The sequence below is a fragment of the Seriola lalandi genome, unplaced genomic scaffold (assembly GCF_002814215.2).
Source record: "Seriola lalandi dorsalis isolate HSWRI2012SDOR001 ecotype SW California unplaced genomic scaffold, Sedor1 jcf7180002054230, whole genome shotgun sequence".
In the NCBI taxonomy this organism is placed as follows: domain Eukaryota; kingdom Metazoa; phylum Chordata; class Actinopteri; order Carangiformes; family Carangidae; genus Seriola; species Seriola lalandi.
This window is the reverse complement of record NW_019524783.1, coordinates 1-9,426: the sequence shown is the minus strand read 5'-3', so window position 1 is coordinate 9,426 and position 9,426 is coordinate 1. Positions and strand designations below refer to the sequence as shown.

The following is a 9,426-nucleotide window of genomic DNA, read 5'->3' as shown; positions in this document are numbered from 1 at the left end:
GGGGTGTTGTTGTGAGGAGAGGAAGAAAAGTCACCTGGAAGGAAAGAAGTAACGTCTTCCACTCTTTACTCCACAGGTCGGACAAGACGGCGGTGGCTACGATGGAGAAAGTCAAGCTCACCAGGATCCCAATCTGACAAGAAGAAAATCCGTCATCATCCATCTTCAGAAAAAACATCACGCTTTCACGCCTGTTGTAGAATAACAACTAGAATCCAGACTGTTACACCTCTTTAATTCCTCAGGCTCTGAGCTTCAGCACACTCGATTTTAAATAAAATAATGGAAACTACATCAAAGTGCCGAGTCTCAGCTTTGATTTGAGCTGTTTTACATCGATAAAGAAAGAAGTGTGTGAGAGACAGAGACCTTTTAACACAAAGTGCCCAAACTGCAAGGTTCAAAAGTAACTCACAAGTTTCTTGCAGCTCAGAGCTGACTGAGAGTTGACATTTAGATTTGATGTGGAGCTGTCTGTCACTATGAGGAGCGAAGAGGAGACCGTGCAAAATAATGGGGCTAAAGAAATCTATCGGAAACATATCAAAGGTAGTACTTCAAGTGGTGGGTACTTTCTAAAAAAGCAGGTGCACGGAGGAAAACTACAAAACGACCTGGTAGACGAAGGAGCACAAGTGTTGTGGATGGGCAGAAAATCATGTGCATGGTGAACAAAAAGCCCTTCATGACTGCACATCGAGTGAAGAATGCTCTCCAGGATGTAGGCGGACATGTTTCAACTATCAAGAGAAGACTTGATGACCAGAACCTTGGAGGATGTAAACCCCTGGTACCCCTCAGAAACAGAGCGCTCAGGCTGCACTTCTCAGAAACACACAAGAAAGAAACCGAGAAGGAAGTTCTGCAGACAGATGAGACAAAGATCGAAAGCCACCACCTCATCTGTCAAACAATGGTGGCTCGGGCATCTGTGGCTGCCAATGGAACTGGCTCTCTGCCATTTATCGATGATGATTTCACTGCTGATGAAGCAACAGGATTGACGTAGATGTGTACGGGAGCATCCCGCGCTCAGATCCAAATACATGACACAACAAAAGCTGCTGGTTGAGCCGTTCTATCTGGCGCGGCTACAACGTTAGCACTTGAGCTAACTATGCTGGAATAATGTGTGAAGTCTCCCAAGTCTCTCTCTTCCCATTCTGCAGCATTAGTGCGGCTAGCATGAGCGTTTCACGTTAGCTAGAACTGTTTTGGAAATAATGAAGAATTTTACTGGTTTCCAGCATGTTCCTATATTTTTCTAAATGGCAAATAGTTTTCTGCCCCCATGCGTGTTGCATGCATGTTTGTAAACAGGAAGCCAATTTCTTTTTTGGCGCTTGGAATTTATTTATTTAGCGTACTACGACTCAACAGGGACAGAAGATGCTGAAGAGCGACTGTAACCTTTATGTCGTTGAGCGTGTAGGATGAGCGAGAGGACAGTCCATAAACAAGATGCTTGTAATCTCCTAAAACACAGCACTCAGGGGAGGGAGCCGTTACCTTGTGACTCCAGTGTAGATAGAGCTTCTGGCCCTCGGACAGCAGACACACAGCCAGCAGCTGCACACAGCAACAAGAAACAGAAAGACGAGTTCAATCTGACGAGTGATGCTGTGATTAAGTGTAAAGAGTCGTGGTTTATCAGTTCACACCGCAGACCCACTTTTACACAGCGCTACATACATATTACGTACATTCAAGTATCTTGCTTTAGTGAAAAGGTTTGGGAAAGTATGCTTATTCACATTTTAGGAGAATTACAGGGGAAGATTGATGCCCCTTATTTCACATATTACAACCTAGTAGCGTCTTAATTAACAGGTGCTAATTATTTTTGTTTCATCCATACAAACAGTGAAGTGTAAAAAAAAGACAATTCACTGGCAGCAGTCACTTTCTGGAGTAGACTGGTTACCTGGCAACTGCTCAAAGCCAAAAATAAAACCCTGCAATGTGGCAAACTGCCTTTTTTTTTTTACACTTCAGTGTTTGTACACATTAAACCAACGTGATGTAACATGTTAATAATTTGTGAGTCTAAGAGGTGCTGGTAGGACAAAGCCAGGATAGCTGTGTCCCCCTGCCTCCAGTCTTTATGCTACGCTAAGCTAAGCTAAGCTAATCACCTTCAAACCTCAGCGGTATCTCCTCTTCTAACTTTTTAAACTTTAGGGAATAAGTGCCAATAAGTTCCCAAAAGTCCAAAAATAACCACCAACTTTGATCAAATATTGCCTAAACACACAAAATGTCTGACAGCACAACACTACTATGGAGGTCCACAAGTGGCACGGAAATAAATACAAAGCATTTGATTAATTGATTGAAAAATAGAATTAGTATTTGATCAATTGACATTTAGCTTTGCAGAGACACCAGAACAGGGCTGTTGTGTATGTAATTAAAACAGGCTGGGTGGCACTAACGAGCCTAGATCCAATTTTTCCTAAAACTCTTCCTTTTAATCAGGAAACCATGTTGCCGGTCAGTGTTGTGTTGGCGTCTCACCATGAGCACAGTGATGTAGGTGAAGAAGCCGGCGGCGATGACCAGCAGCACCACAGACCACGGGAACCAGAAGCCCAGGTTCCCGAAGTTAAACCTGGTTCAACCCAGAGCGATGTCAGGTACATGGGTGAACACAGAAAGACAGAGGCAACAATAAACCGAGAGGTCCAGTATGTCCATGTATGTATCTGGTTTAACAGCATCAATGTTTGAAAAGTTGTCATTTGTAAATAGTGAATACCAGTATCAGTGGATTTCTCTTAACAAATAATTAGATAAGAAGGACGATGTCCTAAAAACTGCCGGTCAGTATTCTCCAGACTACTGTCACATGTTTAAACTGAAGTTTGAGTGCAGGGGTTTTGCCACCAAAGAGAAGCTTCAGCTGCATCATGAGAAACTTTTTTTAATACAGACTTTGCTCCAGAACACTAACACTAACATGTTTTTGATGGGTTGTGGGTTGGTCTCCACTGGTTTTAGTTCAGCTGACTCAAAGGCTCATTGGACATGGACTTCATTTAACAAAAGGAACCTTTGATCAGATTTCCTTTGGAGTAACCTGCACGCCCTCGTCATGGCTACAGCCAAGGTTGGATTACCAGATGTGCGAAGCCCTCCAGGTTTATTAAGTGACATCTGGTGTTTGTGTTCATTTAATTATTTGGGGACAATGCTTCTACGTTATAACCTGATCTTGAATCTTGTTTTCGGAACTTCATTTTGTAAGTTTTTCCTTACGTGTTGCACATTCCTAAACTTATGAGTTTGATTATATCACCAAACAGAAACCGTGGGGTCAAGGCAGAGACTGTACACGCTGCATGAAGAGTGGGAGTAATGGAGCGATAAAACACCCCATTGAGCTACAGGGATTGTTTATGTGTGCAGTGATTACATGATGCAACTTACTGTAGTAGACCCAAACAGTAAGCGTTTACTCCACCCACCAGTCAAAGTCATTGTAGTCGTTCTTTGCTTGTCCCCAGAAGTAGAGAAACACCAGAGTTAAGCAGAAAGCCGCCACGAGCAGAGCGAAGCTGGCACCTTCCAACTGTCGGCAACAGAAACAAAACAACAGATCTTTGTTGCACTGCCCTTTAATATGTAGTGGGTTTTTTTTTTTGTTTTTTTTTTCCCATTTTCCGCCTTGTTTCCAAGGAGATGAAGACTGATCGTTGACCTCTATGGAGAAAGCAGCATTCAAACAGGAAAGCTCTTTACTGGCTTAACTGTGATTGCAAAACCGTGACGCAACCTGAGAACGACGGCTCTGGCCTCGTTACTGCACTGATGCTGTTTACCGCCGCATCACTTCAGTAATGAAGACATATGACAGTTTAAAGTGTAATTTAACTCAAGCCCCGTCTTATCTGAAAACCATTTCTACTTCATAAATTGACAGTTAAGCTGATGCGAAGATGAAGAACTACAATAACCGTGAAGAAGAAAATCAATAAAACAATGAGATATAATTGCCCCTCGCTTCCCTACAAGGAATCAATACATTTCACTGTTTTATTGATTTGTTCCGCCGTCTTCCAGCCTGCATTAATGATTCATGTTCTCCTACAAGGACTCATTAGTAAGTTATTTGACTTCTGGTTTAAATTATGAAAGACATCTTGTTAATTACAGAGTGTGTGTGAGACTTGTGCCGGATGAATCTGAATTCTGTGATTCTGAATGCAGCAGTTTGACAAAAGTAAATGTAATTGGGTCACATTTAATTTTAAATTACCCAGTTAATGTTAAGTGGTTGTTACTGGATAAAAGCGCTGACCGGTGCTTTTTCAGCTTGTGGTCTCATAAAAATGAAACAATGCCAATTACTGACACTTAAGCAGCTGTGACCAATTCAACCACTGAATAATTTTTGTTTTTAATTAATTTTATTGGTAAAATTTTACAGAAAATCCCCAGAAACAAAAGCAAACAATGGTAATGCTTCACTTTAAGTCCCTCTGTTTAGCATTTGTAAGTAGTAAACACTTAGTTTATTACAGTATAATATAACTGTACATAGCTCTAAAAATAGCTACGTTAATAAAGTGTTTATTAATGCAATTACTGTGGGTTATAGTTACTTACATAGAAAACTGGGCAAACCAACAAATATTCAGATTTTAGAAATTGGAGCAAGAGGCATTTTGGCTTAAAAAACAACGTAAACAATTAATAAATGAAGTTAATTATCTCTCAATCAGCTACTTAATTAATCAGCTAATCATTTCAGCTCTTGAGTCCTGGTTGTTTTCTGTGTGTCTGAGGAAATAATGAAACTGACATGTACTGTTGGGCTGTGCTCCAGGACCACCTACTGGGTTAATCCAGCCATGATATTAAGACACTGACTGGACCAGATGTGCCCGGTGCATCTCGTGTGTCGGATGTTGTCTGACCTTGTTGCAGCAGCAGTCTCCGGGCTGAGTGCGGCTCCTCTCGTAGCGTCTCCACCGGCAGCCGTACAGGCCGGCCAGGCAGGTCACTAAAGGCTGGTGTTCATAACGCCTCAGCAGTTTAGCACGAAGACCACGCATCCGGCCGAACTGCAGCCGGGACAACGTGGACGCCATGGCTCACACACACCCTGACGCACCCTCCATCCCGCTCACACACACCTGAAAACACAGAACCCAACTAAATATCACAATCACAATTCTCTTATACAGACTTTACAGTGACATTATGATACACTGATACAGTATAGATAAGCTTGAGTACATTTGCTTGATACTGACACAGTTTTACATCATAGTTTTGTGCAGATTTATACACAAAATGACAAGATGGCATCTTTAAAAACATGGATTCCTCACACCAGCCTCAGTTATCAAGTTTCAGTGGGACTGTTTTTGTTATCAGGAACATGTTCAGTTTTGTACAGTTATCATCAGTTTGTTTCGTCCTTCACCCTCAGTCTTCTTCAGATATGGCAGCTCTTGTGCAACTCAGGTGTGTTTCAGGAACATTATCTTTGTTGGGGAACAAAGGACAGCTCGGCTGGTTGTAATCCTCCCTGAAGGACAGATATCTGTGGGAATTTTCTGCTGTGTGCACACATATACTGACATAAAGCGTTTGAAGAGAGGTCTATATATATATATATATATATATATATATATATATATAATCACGAAGGAAAAACCTGGTTTCTAGCAGGATGTAAACTGAAACAAGTCTGTGGTTTATTGCAGTTTATAGATGGTCGATCGTTTTTATCAGAATTTGTTTTGTCATGTGGCGGGACCTGTTGTACTCAAACTAAACAAACTCAGAAAAATAACCAGTTGAATTCAGAATAAAATAATAACTGTGTAATAATAAGTGTATAAGACAGAAACATGAAAAGGACTGTCAGTTGAAATAATGTATGAACATGACTGAAAACAGTCTAACAGCAGATTGGGACCAAAGATGAATAAACTGCCATTATGCTGGTAAATTCTGCGCTGACATGATCCGTCAATCGTTTCATCTAATTGTAAAATTAATTTCCAGATGTGCTGTGCAACTTAATTCGTGTCTTTATGTGTGAGCCGAATTTAAGACTGGTGGCTAATAAATCGTAAAAACAGTAAGTCATGTATAATCAGTTATCCGCCTTGGCAAGAAAACACGAAATTTCTCAAAAGGACGAATTTTTACAAAGCAGTTTGGTGATACTCAACGCACAGAGGAAAGAACGGGACCTATTGAGACCTTAGAGCTAAAGCGTGAACCTGATCATCACTGAAAACACATCGATGCCCGAAGCGGTTTCCGCGTCTCCGCATATTATCCTAATATCAACACGTTGTCGTCCTACCTCCAGGCCGGTTCTACCTCCCGGGGAACGGCAGAGAAGCAGCCGCAGTGCGCAGATCTCCCTCGGTTACCGTTCAGAAGAAGTGGCCTCGGTTGATGAGGTTGTGTAAAGCCAAAAACATTTACATAAACACACACAGGAAATGAAACGGTTTGCCTTAAAAAGAAAAAAGAAAAACACGCAGCTCTGACGTTTTCACACTGGCGCAGAAATTTAATACATTCGGATAAAATAAACAGATATATGTCATTAAAGTACATTATGCAGTGATTTTAGCTTTATTTCAACCTCTTTATTTTTTTTTTACTTTATATTGAAAATGATAACAGGGGGGCACACTATCGTCAATCGCTAACGTGTATGCAAATAAATACATAATTTCATTTGGAAAGATATATTCAAACTAGCTTTAGTATTTTGAATAAGAAAAAAAAATTGTAATTAAAAAAATAACAGTTTATTTTGAAAATCATCACGGAAATCAGTATGTTGTAAATAATTTTCTGCTTTACACTTGTTCCTGTTGATGCCCTACAGTACACCTCTGTGTCACTGACTGCCACCTGTTGCCACAGTGATGCAAACACACTGTTTCACCAGGTGAGTACAGGTGAAAAGGGAGTTTTTAAATTTTATGATTGTTTTATGATAAATTATGGTAAATTAAGGATTTAAGATACTTAAGGATTTAAAAAACACATTCTCATAAATAAAACAACAGCAGATCAAACCAAACACAGAAACACTTCTACCATTTCTGTATATTAAAAAAGTCATCCTTTATGGTGATAAGGACCTGTTCTTTGTACGTGTATCTGTAAGATAATTCCTCTTTGTGTTGATACATTGATGTAAGCCTTTTCAAATTAAAGCTGAGACTTGGCACTGGAGTTTAATTACTAGGAGCACAGTCTCGTGGATAAAGTACTGTAAATACTGGTGGTGACCTCAAAGTTTAACTATGGGTTTCAACATGTTTCAATATGAGTTTCAACTTGTTTCGATATGAGATTAAAGTTTCAATATGAGCTTAAATATGAGGAAGAGGAAATTGATAGACAAGGGTTAATAATACATCTGGAATATTTCATTTTGATGTAATGGTGTGTAGGTTATACACACAGACAAGGGCGTAGGTTTGGATATGGACATAGGGACATGTCCCTACCAATAGTTAAGGAGGACAAAATTGTCCTAACAATATTTGTTCGCACTGTGTTTAGAGTGAAATCATATTACACAGTGGTACCCAATGTCACCAGAAAAATGTCAACTGATGTTATTTAACCATGTTAGCCAGTGTTGACTAGTAAGCTAACTCAGTTTTCTGTCTTCTGTACAATATCAGTCAGGTTGCTAGCAGGAGTAAACATAAAGTGGTGGCTATATCAAAGTATGAGTTTAATTTCTGTTGAAATATCCCAAGAAAATGTGACCATGAATACTATGACTTTCACATGCCTTAATATACTATGATATTTTTATGGCTTGCTATAACTATAACTTCTTTTGTGACTTACTGTACTATGATGTTTTTATGTCTTGCTATATTATGACGTTTTTGTGCCTTACCTTACATTGATGTTTTTATGCCTTACTATACTATGACGTTTTTATGACTTTTTATGCCTTACTACACTATGACGTTTTTATGACTTTTTATGCCTTACTACACTATGACGTTTTTATGACTTTTTATGCCTTACTATATTATGACGTTTTCATGACTTTTTGTACCTTATTATATTATGAAGTTTTTATGAAACTTAATGCCTTACTACACTATGACGTTTTCATGACTTTTTATGCCTTACTACACTATGACGTTTTCATGACTTTTTATGCCTTACTATATTATGACTTTTTATGACTTTTTATGCCTTACTGTATTATGACGTTTTTATGACATTTTACGCCTTACTACACTATGACGTTTTTATGACTTTTTGTGCCTTACTATACTATGACATTTTTATGACTTTTTACGCCTTACTATACTATGACATTTTTATGACTTTTTGTGCCTTACTATATTATGACTTTTTATGACTTTTTATGACTTTTTATGCCTTACTGTATTATGACGTTTTTATGACATTTTACGCCTTACTACACTATGACGTTTTTATGACTTTTTGTGCCTTACTACACTATGACGTTTTTATGACTTTTAGGCCTTACTTTACTATGACGTTTTCATGACTTTTTATGCCTTACTATACTATGACATTTTTATGACTTTTTACGCCTTACTATACTATGACGTTTTTATGACTTTTTACGCCTTACTATACTATGATGTTTTTATGACTTTTTACACCTTACTACACTATGACGTTTTTATGACTTTTTATGCCTTACTACACTATGACGTTTTTATGACTTTTTATGCCTTACTACACTATGACGTTTTCATGACTTTTTACGCCTTACTATACTATGACATTTTTATGACTTTTTATGCCTTACTCTACTATGACATTTTTATGACTTTTTACGCCTTACTATACTATGACGTGTTTATGACTTTTTATGCCTTACTATATTATGACTTTTTATGACTTTTTATGCCTTACTGTATTATGACGTTTTTATGACATTTTATGCCTTACTATATTATGACTTTTTATGACTTTTTATGCCTTACTGTATTCTGACGTTTTTATGACATTTTATGCCTTACTACACTATGACGTTTTTATGACTTTTTATGCCTTACTATATTATGACTTTTTATGACTTTTTATGCCTTACTGTATTATGACGTTTTTATGACACTTTATGCCTTACTACACTATGACGTTTTTATGACTTTTTACGCCTTACTATACTATGACGTTTTTATGACTTTTTACGCCTTACTATACTATGATGTTTTTATGACTTTTTACACCTTACTACACTATGACGTTTTTATGACTTTTTATGCCTTACTATACTATGACGTTTTTATGACTTTTTGTGCCTTACTACACTATGACGTTTTTATGACTTTTTACGCCTTACTACACTATGACGTTTTTATGACTTTTTGTGCCTTACTATACTATGACATTTTTATGACTTTTTACGCCTTACTACACTATGACGTTTTTATGACT

At 38.2% G+C, this 9,426-nt stretch overlaps 1 protein-coding gene across 3 annotated transcripts in view; it reads right to left on the bottom strand.

Moving 5' to 3' along the window:
- The window catches only part of gdpd4b (glycerophosphodiester phosphodiesterase domain containing 4b), a 12,118-nt gene extending 5,688 nt beyond the window's left edge, over positions 1 to 6,430 (bottom strand). Inside the window, exons 1-7 of one of the 3 annotated variants that reach the window (XM_023404183.2) lie at positions 6,326 to 6,430; positions 5,403 to 5,551; positions 4,920 to 5,138; positions 3,468 to 3,571; positions 2,518 to 2,611; positions 1,510 to 1,569; positions 35 to 133 (exon numbers count right to left, since the gene is read on the bottom strand). In XM_023404183.2, coding sequence (XP_023259951.1) covers positions 35 to 133; positions 1,510 to 1,569; positions 2,518 to 2,611; positions 3,468 to 3,571; positions 4,920 to 5,093 — 531 coding nt within the window. In that variant the 5' untranslated portion in view covers positions 5,094 to 5,138; positions 5,403 to 5,551; positions 6,326 to 6,430. The remainder of the gene's footprint in view (positions 1 to 34; positions 134 to 1,509; positions 1,570 to 2,517; positions 2,612 to 3,467; positions 3,572 to 4,919; positions 5,139 to 5,402; positions 5,552 to 6,325) is intronic. The other 2 variants (XM_023404182.2, XM_023404184.2) reach the window with 2 other exon arrangements.
- Positions 6,431 to 9,426: the final 2,996 nt, after the last annotated feature.